At 50.5% G+C, this 16,594-nt stretch overlaps 1 protein-coding gene and 1 non-coding gene across 2 annotated transcripts in view; both read right to left on the bottom strand.

Moving 5' to 3' along the window:
* LOC113927286 (gamma-aminobutyric acid receptor subunit rho-2) overlaps positions 1-16,334 on the bottom strand; it is a 45,807-nt gene extending 29,473 nt beyond the window's left edge. The window contains exons 1-2 of the mRNA XM_027603018.2: positions 16,080-16,334; positions 8,459-8,565 (exon numbers count right to left, since the gene is read on the bottom strand). Coding sequence (XP_027458819.1) covers positions 8,459-8,565; positions 16,080-16,318 — 346 coding nt within the window. The 5' untranslated portion in view covers positions 16,319-16,334. The remainder of the gene's footprint in view (positions 1-8,458; positions 8,566-16,079) is intronic.
* On the bottom strand, positions 3,662-3,734 carry TRNAK-CUU. The gene has a single exon. It is a non-coding gene; the product is annotated as a tRNA-Lys (tRNA).
* Positions 16,335-16,594: the final 260 nt, after the last annotated feature.

Below are 16,594 nucleotides of genomic sequence, written 5' to 3'. Positions count from 1 at the left end.
AGGGGGTACTGGAGGTTGAGGGGATCACCAATAGCCAATGATTTCATCAAGTATGCTTCTGTAATGGAACCTCTATAAAATCCTAAACAACAGGGTTTGGTGAGCTTCCAGGTTAGCAAGCACATCCACGTGCAGGGAAGGTGGCAGACCCCAGCTCTGTGTGACAGAGTCCTTGTGCTCAGGACTCTTCAGTTCTTGCCCTGCAGACCTCTTCCCCTGGCTGCTCATCTGTGTCTTTTATAATATGCTTTATAATAAATCAGTAATAACAAGTGAAGTATTTCCCTGAGTTCTATGAACCATTAGAGCAAATTACTGAACCTGCGGAGGGGCTTGTGGAAACCTCTGATTTTGTAGCCAAGTCAGACTTGCACAGGTGACTTGGGAACCCACTACTTGCATTTGGTGTCTGAAGTGGAGGGGCAGTCTTGTGAGTGAAAGAATGAATCTGCAATTCTTTCAAAGCAGAAAGTCCTGGAGTGCCTGGGTGGCTCAGTTGGTTAAGCATCTGCCTTCGGTCATGGGTCATGATCCCAGGGTCCTGGGATCAAGTCCCGCATCGGGCTCCCTGCTCAGTGGGGAGCCTGCGTCTCCCTCTCCCTCTGCTGCTCCCTGTGCTTGTGCATGTTCTCTCTCTCTCTCTCTCTCTCTAAGTAAATAAATAAAATCTTAAAGAAAAAAAAAGGCGGAAAGTCCTAGCATTCAAAATAGCTGAGAGATGCCTTGTGTTAGAGGACAGGAATTAAACAGGGTTCTAGACGTGGACAGGCTGTTGGATGAAGCAGGACATCATGGAGCAGGGGCGACGTGGACAGATAGATGCATGGATGTGCAGGGACTGAGAACATTTTAGGAGGGAAGGATCATGGTTAGGTGTAGGGGGAGATGGGAGTGAGCTGGGCTGGACTGTGGAGGTTTCTGGAGCCAACAGGGAGAAGCAGGGGCTGCATTTCCTCTTGAAGAATATGAGAAGCCTGCAGTTTGTGAGGGAACAGCACAGGGAAGCAAGGTTTCCAGAAGGTGAACCTGGCCGTGGGGGGTTGGGAGGTGGGGAGAAGATTGCTATAGGCAGTGCTTCTGAACTTATTTTATTGCCCCTAAAGAGAACATTCTGATGGAATTTAAGGTTATCAATTAATTTAAATTTAAATGAAATACTGAGAGAAAAGACTTTGTCGGGGAGGACTGAGCTCTGGAGGGCCACAAACCACTGTAAGGTGTGAGTCTTTTTCACCCCCCAAGAGCTTGTTAGAACGTGTGGTGTGAGGGGGTGAGGCAGGGGAAGGAGGGGCAGATCTGAGTGACCATTTGATGGATGAATTGATTCCAGCTGGTGGACTGGGAAGGGGAGGAGGGCAAACTCAGCAAGGGCTCCACACCTTCCAGCCTGAGTCACCTGAGAAGGAGCTGACGGAAAATCGGCAGGTTCACTAAGTGAAGGCTGGAAGCGTTGGGGTTTACAGTTATCACATGAGCCAATGCTGCCTGCCTTCTTTCCTGAATTCTGTCCTTTGCTGTGTGAATTTAGCACTGGAAGGGTGTTCTCCTGTGTTCTAGAAGCTGATGTGGGAAAGGTGAGCTATTGGCCAAGCCAGTGCCCCAACCTGCCCCCGGTCACAGGCTGGGTTCAGTCCCCCAGTCTCTCTGAGTCACTCAATCTCAACCCACCCAACGCTGACCTGGGGGTTTGCCCCTCCAGGCTCACTCTCCTCCCTGCCCAGTGCTGGCGAGCGTACCTCTATGGACAGCAACAGCATTTGCAGGCCCACCTGCAGGGTCTCAAACTCAAAATAGGCAAGAGTACAACCAGAGACCCATAGGCCATATACTTGAATTTCAGAAGGTTATAAATCAAGCTAAGGTACTGCTACATGACATATAGCCTATCCTACCTCTTTGGCAAATACACCTTCACAACAACCGCAAAGGCCAAGTCCAACTTCAGAACTCAGACTCCTCAGAGTTTCAGGCTGGCACATGGCGGGGCAGGGAGAACGGGCTCAGCCCCCGAGCCACCTTTCTTTCCCTACCCCCAGCAGCACCCTGCATGCAGAAGAGCCTCTTGCACATGCATGTGGACACCCCCACCCACGTATCTAAGCTCCATCCCACCCCCTTCCAACAGCTACGTCTCAGCCACCTCTCAGAAGGAGGGGTGCACACATGGATAATGCAGTCCCCCTGGGGGCTTGCCTAGGGAAGAGGCCTGTGCGGCTCCCGGAAACAGGCTCAAGGTAGTGTGGACAGGTAAGTCCAAGTTCCTGCACTCAGATGTGGCCAGGAGGGAGACCCTGCGTGGGCACAGCCTCTCGGCCCCGCAGAGCGCAGCCTGAGGCAGGTGTGTGGCCAGAGCAGGGCCACAGCCGGCCCCGTTGCCTGGACCTAAGGCTGCTGCCGACAACAACGGGTCCCTGGCTCCTGCCCTCTGGCTGGGTGCATCCGCTGAAGATGCCAGTAGGTATCAGGAGGCGAAGGAGGAGACTGAGAGGAACTGCTTCTCTCCCGGGTGACTCCCTGAAGGCCTACAGCCTGCAGCCCTCTCCCAGAGCCCACAGCTCTAGATTTTTTCCAGATTCCAGTAACTGCTGTCTCCTCTTACCCTGCAGGCCTCAGCCTGGTAATAGGTCCACTCGAAGGACATTAAAACTCTCTCCCCTCTCCTCCTGAGCCATCTGTCTCCTCCTCTGCTGTTACTCGGTCTTCTCCCAAGTGTTTTTCCCTGATGCTGCAGCTCAGTGAATGGTCTCCCCAGGGCAGACGCTTAGGTGTCCCCGGTTCCCTGATGGCATCAGAGGCTGTCTCCCTTCTCAGCATCTCTCAAACCCCTCCGTTCTCTCTCTGGCCTTAGCTTAATCTCTCACGGGCTCTGTTCTGGACCAGAAGTGGCCAGCCAGGGGCCAGCATCCACTTTAACTGCTCCAGCATCCTCCCACAGGCCCGCAGTGAGCTTCCTAAAGCACACGTCTTCCCAGAGCTGCCCCTGCCCAGCCGCCTGACCGCTCTGTGCCCACCTCACACACACACAAACATACGTCAGAGTCCAGCCATGCGGAGCTGCTCATATTCCCCTGACACACGTCATCTTTCTCCAAGAGCACCTTTCTCCCTGGCTTGTCCTTTGTCCTTCTCCTTTTTCTGCTCACTCGGCTCACCCACTAAGCATCTTTTCAGATTCATGGCAAGCATCACCTCCTGAGTGAAGGCATCTCTGGTTCTCTCTCTGAACAGAACTGACCATTCCCTCAGTCTCCGCCACTCCATCAAAAGCAGCGTCCTACATTTCTTCATCATTTCTGTTTTCTCAGTAGACTGTTAGCTTCTTGAGAACAATCTAGCTTGTCAGGCAAAGTCACTGAATGTAAAGGACTCCAACAGCACCTGCTTCCCAGGCAAGGGTGGCTCCTTGGTGTTCTTCCTCCCTGGCTCCTCAGAGCAGCAGTGCTCTGGTGCCCACGACTAGACCCATGCTTTCCTTCCCGGCACAATCTGACATCCTGATGTGAGGATCTCATTAGCGCTGGTCTTCCTCACTAGAGCGTAAAAACTCCAAAGACTGTGGCTATCTTGCTCACCACTGGGTCCCCAGATACCATAAACCCTGCTGACACATACTAACAGCTCAAAAAGTATGGGGCCTTTTTTTTTTTTTTAATAAGCTCCACACCCAACATGAGGCTTGAACTCATGACCCTGAGATCAAGAGTCGCATGCTCTACCGACTGAGCCAGCCAGGCTCCCCACAGCTCAACAAGTATGTCTCTGTCTTATGAACAGAAGTAGGAGAAGTTGGAGAACCTAACCTACTTGGTTGCCCCCATTCTTGATCAGCCTTACAAACTCCTTGGGTATAATTCAAAATAATCCATGATGACCCTCCATCACTCCTGGACCTCCCCTATATACAATTTGAATTAAAAATCAGCATTGTGCAGGTGGGAATGTAAAAGGCGCAGCTGCTGTAGAAGAAAATGGGGAGGCTCCTCAAAAAAGTAAACAGAACGGGCACCAGGGTGGCTCAGTCGTTGGGCATCTGCCTTCGGCTCAGGTCATGATCCCAGGGTCCTGGGATCGAGCCCCGCATCGGGCTCCCTGCTCTGCGGGAGGCCTGCTTCTCCTTCTCCCACTCCCCCTGCTTGTGTTCCCTCTCTCGCTGTGTCTCTCTCTGTCAAATAAATAAAATCTTTAAAAAAACAAAACAACAACAAAAAGAACAAAAGCAAGGAAATCTTAAATAAATTATAAAAAAAAAAAGTAAACAGAACTACCATATGACCCAGCAATTCCACTTCAGAATATACCCCAAAGAATTCAAAGCAGGGTCTCAAACAGCTATCTGCACACCTGTGTTCATGGCAGCATTATTCACAATAGCCGAAAGGTGGAAACAACCCAATGTCTGCTAACGGATGAATGGATAAACAAAATGTGATCTATACATCCAGTGGAATATTATTTGGCTTTAAAAAGAAAGGACATTCTGACCCATGCTACAACATGGGTAAGCCTTGAGGACATCATGCTAAATGAAATACGCCAGTCACAAAAATCGGTCAAAAACTGGATGCTTCCACTTACATGAGGTACCTAGAGTAGTCAAATTCATAGAGACAAAAAGTAGAATGGTGGTTGCCAGGGGCTGGGAAAAGAGGAAAGAATGGGAGTTAAGTGTTTAATGGGTACAGAGTTTCAGTTTGGGAAGATGAAAAAATTCTGGAGACAGATGGTGGTGGTGGGTTGAGGAAGAATGCCACGGACCTGTACCCTTAAAAATGGTTAAAATGGTAAATTCTATGTTCTTTAAAAATTTATTTTACCATAATTTTTTAAAAGTACATTTAAATAAAAAAAAAAAACCACACCAGCCTTGTAACCTATCTCCTAACACATGGAGGAGACCCCCCAGGTCTCTGGAGCTTCCTCTAACCAGGACACATAATGAATCAGGCAGCTGGGAGCTTAGGCAAAGTATTTTCGTTTCAACTGATCCCTGGGATTATTAGGAAGCTGCTAGATTTTTTATCTTTTCTCTTTCCAGACTGAAAAGGTCACCCATGGGGTATCTAACCTTAGATAAATTCTTCTCTATCAACTGCTTTTAAACATCAATCCACAACGAAGCTCCTCTTAAGGAAATAAAATAGAAAAGACAGGAATAAGACATCCCCCATAACTAGCAACAGACATCTTTGTTCCAATGACCTGCTTAGTGTGCATGGGTGTGAAGTGGGGGAGGGAATCAGGAGGGGCTCAGGCTCTGCTTCTCCCCAGGGGCCTGGCACAGCTTGTCCACAAGGAAGGAGTGCCTTCTGTTACTTGCCCAGAGTCACCTAGGTGCTGTCCACCAGCCTCCTTGCTCAGAGACCTGCCGGCCACCTGGGCAGTGTCCCCCACCCAAGGATGAGGTGCTGCCTGGAATGGGACCCTCGGGAGCACCTGCGGGGAAGGCTTCTTGGCTCTAAACCATCTCTAGGTACCCCACACTCCTGGGATGACCCCATCCCACCTGCTTGGCCTGGACTCCCTGCAGTCACAAGCCGTCTTATCTATGGGGGGGTGAGAGTGTGGAGCCCGACGCCTTGCTATCTGCTCCTTTCCCCCGCTTCAGCCAAGTGATGTCTGGACACCCAGGAAAGCCCTGCCTAGGATAAAAGGTGACCAGAGGACCAAATGCCCTGGGGGAGGGGGTGGAAAGAGGGAGAAACTGCCCCCACCCTGGGCTTTGGGCACTGAGATCTGATGTGTAGGAGCCTCAGGTCTCATCATACCCGGCAGAGGTGACCCCACCTTCCCCTGCAGCTTCCCCCAACCTCAGGGCCTTCCCAGCCTCAGACGCTTATGCTTAATCAGGCAGGGGCAGGGGACTGTCCTGACCCTTCACTCTGCGGGGCCCCTTTCATGGGCCCAGCGGTGGCAGAGACCAGGGCACAGGAATTCCGATTTGCTACTGGGATACGGCTGGAGGAAGGAGCACCCAGACTCGGGCTGCGCCTGTTGGATGATTCTGCTCCGAGCCAGGTTTTCCGGGAACATGGTGACACTTCACCTGCTATTCCCGAGAGCTAGCTCCTGGTTTCCTGGCTTTCTCCTGGAGGAGGGGCCTTTTTATGAGGCTTTCAGTTCTGCAGCTTGTATCCCAGATGAAACCAAAGTTCTGCTCCTGGATGTTCTGGAGCCACCTCCTAAGCCCCCAGACCCCCAGCTCTTCTTCTTTCCCCCAGGTAAACTGAGGGTACTGACCAGGTGGCTGCTCCGGCTCCCGCCAACAGCAACAGCCTCCAGTGGAAAGTTACTACAAGTTCTTCGGGATATTACCCACACCCGCACACACACACACCTGCCCCACAAAAGTGTGTACTGAGGTAGGGCCACATTATGACTTTTGAGGGCCCTGGGCAATTTTGCTTTCATGGGATCCTTCCTCCATAAAAAAAAGCTTTAAAAAAGCATATTTTATTTAAAACTGGGGGGTGCCTGGGTGGTTCAGTCGTTAAGTGTCTGTCTTCGGCTCAGGTCATGATCCCAGGGTCCTGGGATCGAGCCCCGCATCGGGCTCCCTGCTCCGTGGGAAGCCTGCTTCTCCCTCTCCCACTCCCCCTGCTTGTGTTCCCTCTCTCTCTCTGTGTCTCTCTCTCTGTCAAATAAATAAATAAATAATCTTAAAAAAAGTTTTTTAATTGGTATGAGGTGAATATATAATTATATAAGATATATCTTAAAACATTTTCTTCTACGTAACATTGCATTTTTTTATTATTTTAAAATAAAATATTTTCAGAGGCTTCTAAGAGTATCATTGTGAGCATGTGACACTATGCCTACTCCGCCTGATGGCTATGTCAGCCCTGTGTTGAGGGACATACAGGTAGAAGGGACAAGAAAGAGCCTCAGCCAGGAGGGAGAGCCTAACCTCAGCAGGAGTGTGACCTGAGCCCGCCCCTTCACCTCTTGGGCCTCAGTTTCCCCATCTAGGGAAAACAATAGTAGCCACCTCACGGAGCAGTTGTGAGGACTAAAATAAGATCCTGTACGTACATGCCTTGATTAGGATGGTGCCTGGCATGGAAAAAATCACTATAAAAGCATTAGGTGTCATTAATACTACTGTGTGTTATTGTTCTAGCCGCTTAGCTGACCCGCTGTGTCTTAACTGACACTCTACGAGAAAGGCAACATGGAGCTTCGCGCTGACAGGGACATCTCAGACCTTCTGGAGCAGATACAGCTATTTTAGAGCTGCTTATTCACGAAAATTTTGTTTTCCTAAAATTCCCTGTCAGCATTACTATGGCCGCCGGGGGAACCAGCACCACCGGAGAGACGGCTGCCTCCTGACCTGAGCCTGTGGTGAGCAGCATTCCTGGGCGGGAAGAAGAAGCCCAGGGCCACAGTCTGCCTCCTCCTTTTATCCTGCTCGGGGAGGGGGTGGGGGGATTGAGTGGGAGGCTTTGAGGCCTTTTAAATGCAAAGGCCTCTGGGATAAATGAATGTCTAATCCCTTAACGGTCATCCAGAGGAAGGCCTGACAGCTGTGTTTTTCTAAGGGGACCACCAACCCTTATGTGTCAGGGGCTTGACATACATTATCTCCTTTAATTCTGACAACCCCTGCCCCATGACAACGATGATGTAGGGATTACTATCCCCATTTTACAAACCAGCAAACAGAGGCTCAGAGAGGGTCTGTGACTTGCCCACAGATCACCTCTACCTCTCCAGGGACCTAAGAGAAGATCTGGAAAGGGAGATAAAGGGAAAAGGAAGCCAGCTGGCCCAGGTCTGCGTTGGCCGGGGCCCATTGGCCGAAATGCTCTGGGCCTCAGTTTCCCGAATCCACAAGTTGGGGGGCATTGGCCCCACATCTCATGCATTCTGCTCTTCTCACCCCACTCCCTACTGCCTGGTCAGAACAGATGGTGAACTCCTTTCCTGGCCTGCCTGTGGCATTTCTCCAGTTCCTGGAAGGGACAGCCACCAGCCTCACACCACATCTCCCTGAGTCCAAAGCAGCAACGCGCCCTTGGGAGCGAGTCTGCCAGGGGCCTTATAATGGGTTCAGTTGTTGTTGCTGCATTGAAAGGCAGGTGGCCTTCAAAACCCAAAATTCCCAGCTAATCACAGGGTTGGCTGAGCAGGGGAGCCATTCTGTGTCCAGACTCTCCAGGCTGGCTCATATTTTAGGAAAAGAGAGTTGGCAGCCGCAGGGCAGGTCCACTCCGGATGTAAACAGCTTAGCCGACGGCAACATTTCCGTCGGCCCCCTTCTCTGCTCACTTCCTTCCAGCTCTTCTCTCCTTGGGAAAATGAGGGACTCTGGAAGCCCAATTGGGCTTCTGTGACTGTGAGTGGGAAAATCAGGGTCCCACGGGAGAGCTGTGCCTGAGAGAGCAGGATAGAACATCAGCAGGGAGCCCCCGGGGACCAGGCCCCACCCCAGCCAAGGCAAGCACTCGAGCTCTACCTCCAAAGGCGGGCCTCATGGAGAAATCGTGGTCCTCCACTCTGAGAAGTGGCTGAGGTTTTCCCTTGTGGATTTTGGTCACGTCAAGGTTCTTCTTATATAGGTGACTGCAAAGACAAGCAAGAGACATATTTTCAGTGGCCCACAAAGGCATTTGGGGAGGATATTCCCTGCAGAATCTTCCCTTTAGGCACATTTTCTCCATCCGCTGAAGGCTACACACACACACACACACACACACACACACACACACACACACACGCACGCACGCATGCGTGCGCGCGCACACAACCCTCCCCACTCACCCTGTCTCCCCACGTCCTCCCTCAAAGGCCTGAGGACCAGACCCTTCCAGAGCCTTCCTAAGGTAAGTTATGATTGGATGACAGCAGTTGGGTTGAATGGTGGAGGATTATAATTTTTCTTTTTAACTGTTTCTCTTATGTTGCTATAATATTGATTTTGTAATCAATACAGTTCTGACACAAATACTGTGGAAGTTTTAAAATGCTGGTTTTAGCCTCGCCAGACCTGATGCTCCTTCCATCAGTCCATCTGGCCGCTGTCTGCAGAATCCACCCCAGAGCAAAGCCTCAACCCCAAGGGGAACAGACAGGGCACAGGCAGTAGGGATCAAGGCCCCCGTTGGGGACAGAGTTGCTCTGGCCACTCAGCGGGGTGGTGGAAGCTGGAGCCAGCCTAGGACTGCAGACCGGGTTCACTCTTTTTCCTCAACCCAGATGACCAAGGGTCATTCTCTAGTCTCTCTCATCCACACTCACTCTTTCCAGATCTTCTTTTTTTTTTTTAAGTTTTTTTTTTTTTTTTTATTTGACGGAAAGAGAGAGAGCACAAGTAGGCAGAGCGGCAGGCAGAGGGAAAGGGAGAAGCAGGCTCTCTGCCGAGCAGGGAGCCCGATGCGGGGCTCCATCCCAGGACCCTGGGATCATGACCTGAGCCAAAGGCAGACGCTTAACGACTGAGCCACCCAGGCGCCCCTCTTTCCAAATCTTTATTTTTTTTTCCCTCACCACAACCACACATAATTCTAAAGCAGTAAAATCCAAAATATTCTGGGCGCCTGGGTGGCTCAGTCGTTAAGCGTCTGCCTTCGGCTCAGGTCATGATCCCAGGGTCCTGGGATCGAGTCCCACATCGGGCTCCCTGCTCAGCGGGAAGCCTGCTTCTCCCTCTTCCACTCCACCTGCTTGTGTTCCTGCTCTCGCTGTCTCTCTCTGTCAAATAAATAAAATCTTTAAAAAAAAAATAAAATAAAATCCAAAATATTCTAAAACAATATTCTACTGACGTGATCATCACTAAACAAAAAGAAAGACAAGAGAAGGGAGAAGGAAAGGGAGAGAGGGAGGGAGGGAGGGAGGGAGGAAGGATTGATTTGTGTCTGACAAGATGTGAGATCTAATTCTTGACAGAAGAAACGAAACAACCTTATCAGAAGTCAGTGTTATTGTAAATGTTGTTATGTGTAGGACATTTAAAGACTCTAGTAAATGAAGAGATTTGGGGTTGAATATTTGTTGTTTATTTATATATACATCCCCATTTTACTCTCAGTGTTCTTATCACGCTTTTTTTTTTCTTTTTAGAGAAAGGGGCATATTTCATGTTTAAACTCTGTAAGAGGGAAGTACATGTTTCCTGTCTCGAGGTCCTGTTCTCTGTGACATCTTTCTATGATGTCCTTCTTAACTTTCATTCTCTGTCAGCTCTGCCCAGATGGTGTAATTTGTTGGGAGGTCTAAAGCCGTGCTGACAATAAAGTAGCCACTAGGTCCATGTGATTGTTTAAGCCAATTAAAATTAAATTAAATTAAAATTTAATTAATTAATACAATAAAGTCCATTAATAAGATAAAATTACTTTATTTAATTTAATTATACCAACCTTACTTATGTGCTTAATAGCCACACGAGGCTGGTGGCTACTATGTTGGATAGTGAGATCTATAACGTTTCCACAGTCTCAGAAGGTTTTCTTAGACAGTGCTGGTCTAAAGGTTGGTCTGCCCTCCAACCACCCCCCCCCCCCCCCCCCCCCCCGCCCCACAAGAAGCAGATTCCCCTCTAAGCTGGGCTTCCCACCTTACAGCGCTTCCCTTACAGCCACCTGGAGCTCCAGACCTCCCAACCATTCTCCCTCAGAAGCAGGAGCAGTGGTAGTATTTTCACTTCCTTCAGCCTTGCGGGTAACTGGGGGCTTGGCAGAGGTGCCTGACCCTCCCCGCAGAGCCCTTGACCTCTGCTCTCAAACGCCCTCACCCCAGCTTCCTCAGCATCTCCCTTCCCCACTGCTCCTTCTCGTCAGCCTTCAAACTGGGTTCAAGTCTCTCCTCCCTTGAACCCAAACAAAGCAGAAAGTCTGTCTAGACCGCACATCCTCCTCAAGCAAAATTTATTGAAAAGTGGTAGCATTACAGGTGTGGTAGTTATATTTGTCTTTAAACTTTTTCTTTAAAAAAAATGAAGTCTCCCCCCTCCTAATAAATCCATAATCCTCCCAGAGAGCTGTGCGCCACAGGCTGCAGCTGCCTCCTCACTCCCAAGCACTTCCGGCCCCACTTGTGCTGGCCTTGAGGCCCTGCGGGAACTCAGCTGAGTGCTGGCTTCTCGGCCACACGGAGGACCACGACTCTGCTAGAAACCTGGGCTTTCAGGACCAGGCACTGGGCTGTCCTCCTATCACCTGACAGTTCATTCTCAAGCTCCATTGCTGCCCGCCTGCCCTCAGCGCCCCCCTTAAACACTAATACCCCCAGGGCCCTGTCCCAGCCACCCCCTCTTCTCCCTCCACACCCTCTTTGGCAGGCCAGCCTACGTCTGTGGCTTCAGTTGTCATTAGCATGTGGACGATTCCTAAATGAGTACCCCCTGCTCTACATCCTTTATCCAGCTGCCTAACTGATGATCCCCCGACAGATATCCCACAGGCATTTAAACAACACACCTTTAGCTGGGTTTGGGACACGCTCACTTTGTGGTCTAGGCTGCAGGATGAGAGGGCATTCAATGAAAGGGGAAGGGAAGGAAGAGGCGCTGGAGCGGCCCAGGGGCACACGGGGACCAGGCCAGGCAGAGCCTTGGAGATCATGGTAAGGCTTCTGCCTTTACCCAGAGGCGATGGGAAAACACTGAAGGTGTTAAGCAGTTGGAGGAAGAAGCCATGATCAGAGCTGCTTTTAGACAAGGTGGTGGGGGGGAGGGCGGGTGTCACGTGGACCCCTCCTCCAACTGCTTAACACTTTGGAGTGTTGCTTAACACCTTGTTGGAGGCAAGTCCAGTGTAACGTCTTCCTCCCAGTTAGCTGGCATATGGAAGTCAAGTCCAGTTCCCTTGAAGCAAGGCGGCCACTGTCAGGGCGCCTCCACGGAGCTGTCTTCCACAGTTCTGCCCCAAGCCTGGCTCCACAAGTCAGGGGGGACCAGACCCAGTTCCCCGCACAGCAACTGCGTGACAGGCCGCATTCAACATCCCAGCAAAGACACCCCGAGGAAGAGCTCGGCCTTAGGGCTTAGCAGATCACAGACATTAAATTGTGAGTGCAGCCGGCGCCCTACCCCTCTGCCTCTCCGGGAGCAAATCCCTGCTGGCCAGCAGTTTCCATCTTCATTTAGAGGGGAGGATTACAGAGTGGAAGTCCCAGAATTCCAGCCCCCCTGCAGGACAGAGGAGATTGAAATGCCTATGCCATTAATGAGGGCCCAGAACTGGGTGGGTTTTTGTTGTTGTTGTTGTTGTTTTTTAAAGGAACCAGTTACGGGGCGCCTGGGTGGCTCAGTCGTTAAGCGCCTGCCTTCGGCTCAGGTCATGAGCCTGGGGTTCTGGGATCGAGCCCCACATCAGGCTCCCTGCTCAGCGGGAGGCCTGCTTCTCCCTCTCCCACTCCACCTGCTTGTGTTCCCTCTCTCGCTGTGTCTCTCTCTGTCAAATAAATAAATAAAATCTTTAAAAATAAAGAAATAAAGGAACCAGTTACTTGATAATTCAGGCCACTAATAATCCCCAGCCTTGGGCTATTTGTGTGAGCCAGATGCCCTCAACTCTTCCTTCCAGTACCCAGATGCCTTGGCCTGAAGACCCCAGACTCCAGGGGCCGTACCCCAAGTCCCAGCCCAATGCGGGGCAGCCAAAACCTCCACGGGGCCCTCAGACCAGCCTCGGGTGGAGAGAGAGGAAAAACGTGCTCACCACACCTTTGAGAGGCAGGGCTGGGGCCACCGTGCTGAGGTTTCCTTGGTAGCCATAACAGCAGGCATGACGACCATGCCCATATGCATCACCCTCTCTCTGTGCAGGCCCTGAGCTGCAGTTACCCCTCATCCCAGTGGGGGAGGTCTCACGACCATCCCTTTTCAGTTGGAGAAACGAGGTTCAGAAAGATCAGGAAACATAGCCATGGCCAGGGGAGCCACAGAACCAGGGTCCAAACCTGGTTTCCCTGACTTCCTGCCCACCTCCCCCCCCCCCCCCGCCCCGTCCTTCCCCAGGCCTCTGGGGAGGGTGAGGATCACTGCGCAGCAGGAAAGCAAAGCTGCTCCTGGGCCCAGCACAACGTGAGCCACGACGCAGACCAAGAGAAGGCTGGCCACAGGGGCTGCAAAGGGGAGAGGAAATATGGAAGGGGCCTCCAGGCTCTGGGACCAGGAGGAACCAGAGAGTGTTATCCGGGGAGAGCCCAGACCTAGGTTCATTTTCAGATCTCCAAGGAGAAAGGACCCCTCTTGCGGCGGCGGTGGCAGGGGGAGGGGGGTGTCACGTGGACCCCTCTTGCGGCGGCGGCGGCGGCGGCGGGGGGGCGGAGGGGAGAGTCACGTGGTCAGGAGGTCAACTTAGGTAGCTCGCAGGGAGGAGCCGTACTGAAGCTGGAGGCTGGGAGGCAGGGAGAAGAGAGCAAAGGGAAAAGGGAATAGGTAGGAGAAAACAGGTTCGGGGGGCGGCAGTTCCACGAAGGGTGACACGAAGGGCGAGAAAACTGGAAGCAGTTTTGGAAAAAAGCACCTACTGGGCAGAATAATTGTTTTGCGAGGGTGCCTTGGACAGAGCGATGTGGAAGGTATATAGGTTAGAAGAGATCCCAACTCTGTGTGTGTGTGTGTGTGAGAGAGAGAGAGAGAGATGGTGAAATCCTATGTATGTGTAGGGTATGTGTTTGTAAGACCGTGGGAGGTGGGAGGGGGGCAGGACTTCAAAGAAAAGAAGCTACCCTGCAGAGATGAAGTGCTCTAAAAGCCACACCATTTTGTTTCTGTTTATTCGTACAGCTTAACTCTTATGTGTCAATGGTGAAAGTTTTTAGTCAGTCACTTGGCTGAAATTTTTCAGACAGACATAGCTTGATGATGTTCTGAGTGTGCACCTGCCCTGGTGGATTTAGAAAGGCCTAGAATCATGTTTCCTGATGTGACCTTTTCTGTATCCTCTCTCCCAGCCTCCCTTCGATAATTATTTTTTATTTGTTGAATGTGTAGGTTCATCTTTTCTTCCACTTTAACACCCCCTGGGATGGATTTCAGGAAACTCTCCTCACCCGTAAGGGTCGGATTCAGTCTGTCCCCAAGCTCATGCAGGTGTTTGGGAATGACTGAGGGTCTTATGAGGAGGGACACGGGTGTGACAGCCCAGGCTGCCAAGTAGGATCCGTGAGGATCCCTGAGGATCCCTGAGGGGCTCGTGCTGAACCCCAGCGCTGGTCTCAGGGAATAGACAAGTCTATACAAGGCTTTTCCTCCAGGCTGAGGAAATCAGGAAACCTACGTCCCAGCCCGTGGGGTCACTAGCCAGCTGTGTGAATTACCCACGCCTGCCAGATGACTTCTCAACATCCATAAAACTGAAACTGTGTTTCCCAGTACGTCCTCTGTAAAATACGAATCCCGAATCCCGCAAGATAGTCCAAAAAAAGCAGGGTTGTTGTTTTTTTTTTTGAAAAACTGCGTAATTTATTTTCCTCTTCAAGATTCAGAATGTCGGGCGCCTGGGTGGCTCAGATGGTTAAGCGTCTGCCTTCGGCTCAGGTCATGATCCCAGGGTCCTGGGATCGAGTCCCGCATCGGGCTCCCTGCTCCTTGGGAGCCTGCTTCTCCCTCTGCCTCTCTCTCTCTCTCTCTCTGTCTCTCATGAATAAATAAATAAAAAATCTTTAAAAAAAAAAAAAAAAAGATTCAGAATGTCTATTTGCAAACTAAGGGTCCTAGAAGCTGTACTCTCAAGATGGCTGTTTAAAATGATCTAAGCCAGGGTTTCCCAAGTTTCTTTGACCCCAAAACCCCTTTTTTCACACAACACCTATTTCACTTAGAGTTCAGAGGAATTGCTGGATCACGTGACCCCTAAGGTCCCTTCCAGGTCAACAGCCTCTGATTCTGGCAATATCACCAGGACGAGACTTGCAGGGCAGTGCCTCCTCCCCGTCATCCTGGACAAGTTTTCTCTGTTTGCTTTCTGTGTGACTAGCCTTAGGCCCTGCAGGGCATTACCTCCCCCAGAGCGGCAGTCTCCAAAGCAGGCATACACCTGGGGTGCTAAAGATGGTCCACTGGGATGCAGAAAGTAGAGATTGTAACTGCTACTGGTAGTTTTTATCTAAAAATAAGGAAGCAGTCAAGTTTTACTTTAATATACATATGCATAATAGTATATGTATATAATTTATAAGTAAATATATTGGAGGGACAATTTCCAAAAATTGTCACCAATAGCAGTGCCTGATTACAAATAAAAGCCAGTGACCCGGAAAATGTGCCTCCATATATTAGTTTATATTCACAATCACGAGTTCTCACAATGCTTAGTGGAATGGAGAGCAGATGTGTGACATCTCACACATGCTGTCTCCATCTCAGCGGCTTGCTCCTTTCTGCATGCTCAACGGTCATGTCTACATCAGGCCTGGAGTATCGGGTTTTGTACATCCGTTCAAACAAACTTACTAAGGAACTTCGATTTGGAAATGTCATGATTTTTAATGCAAATTCCGGCCTCACCAGTATCTTGGAAATGTTTCCATTACATGGTGCAACGGCAGTTCCTGTTGCCCACACATGAATTTCTGATAACCTAGCAAATTTCAAATACCTTTTTCAGATTGCAACAGTGAAGTGAAACCCAATACCGTTATAAAGTTGTTCCCAGTCCAATCATTTAAAGATGACAACTCTCGGTTACATTTTTTCTTAATAGTTCAAACTAAATTCTTATCTACCCCCCCTGCCCCCCCCCCCCCCCCGCCAAAGTTCTTGAGTGCAATTACTCAGAAGCCCCCCATGGTCCCTACAGGATGTCATCCTGAGGAACAAAGCAGCACAAGCCGAGAAGTACAAGAGGTTTTACTCACGAACTCTTCAACCACCTGCCTCAAATCAAAATGCTTGGACAGAACACAGATACCAGAACAAAATGCTCAACGCAGTCTAGCTTTGCTCTCTCGTGACGCTAGAGAATATTTGTGCTCCAAGAGAGACTGTTTTCAGCGAGGTGGTGGCCCCATCTACCTCTGGCTGGAAAACAGATTCCAGCGGGACAATGTAACCTCAGCCTTCCTGGGGACTGTCCCACTGTGCGCGGCCGCCAGTGACCTTCCCCCCCTCCCACCTACGCCCTTACCTTGGCTTGGGCATTTCCAGCTGCCCTGTCCATCTCCTCCTCTTGGGCTTTCTGCTCTCCACAAGAGCCATCAGACAAAACAAAAACAAAATGAGTCTTGTGAAATAAGTCATTCTGTGAACGTCTACGATGCCACAGCGGCTCTCCAGTAACCTGCAGCGGGGCGGACCCCCCGGGCTGCACCATGGATTCAGTCTATCGCTTTGTGACGGCGCTTCTCCAAGGGGCTGCAGGAGCATGACTGGCCGGACTGATTTTTCCCATTAAATATTTGATAGTGGTGCTCGTCCCACCCCACCTCCCACCGCACCCTGCCCGCCCGCGCGCCCGCCCCAGGCGTGACACAAACACCAAGGCTTTGCCCTCCCTGCTGCATAGTGATTGGCCATTAGTCAACAAGTTTGTCCTCCTGTGAAATTCTGCTTCCGCTGAGTCCCAGAGCGGCTTTGGCTAAAACTGTTACATAAAAAAAAAAAAAAAAAAATTTTTTTAAACCTCTTGAGCATGCCAGCTCT

This window comes from Zalophus californianus, chromosome 7, assembly GCF_009762305.2.
Source record: "Zalophus californianus isolate mZalCal1 chromosome 7, mZalCal1.pri.v2, whole genome shotgun sequence".
NCBI classification, from domain to species: Eukaryota; Metazoa; Chordata; class Mammalia; order Carnivora; family Otariidae; genus Zalophus; species Zalophus californianus.
This window is presented reverse-complemented; position numbering and strand designations above follow the sequence as displayed.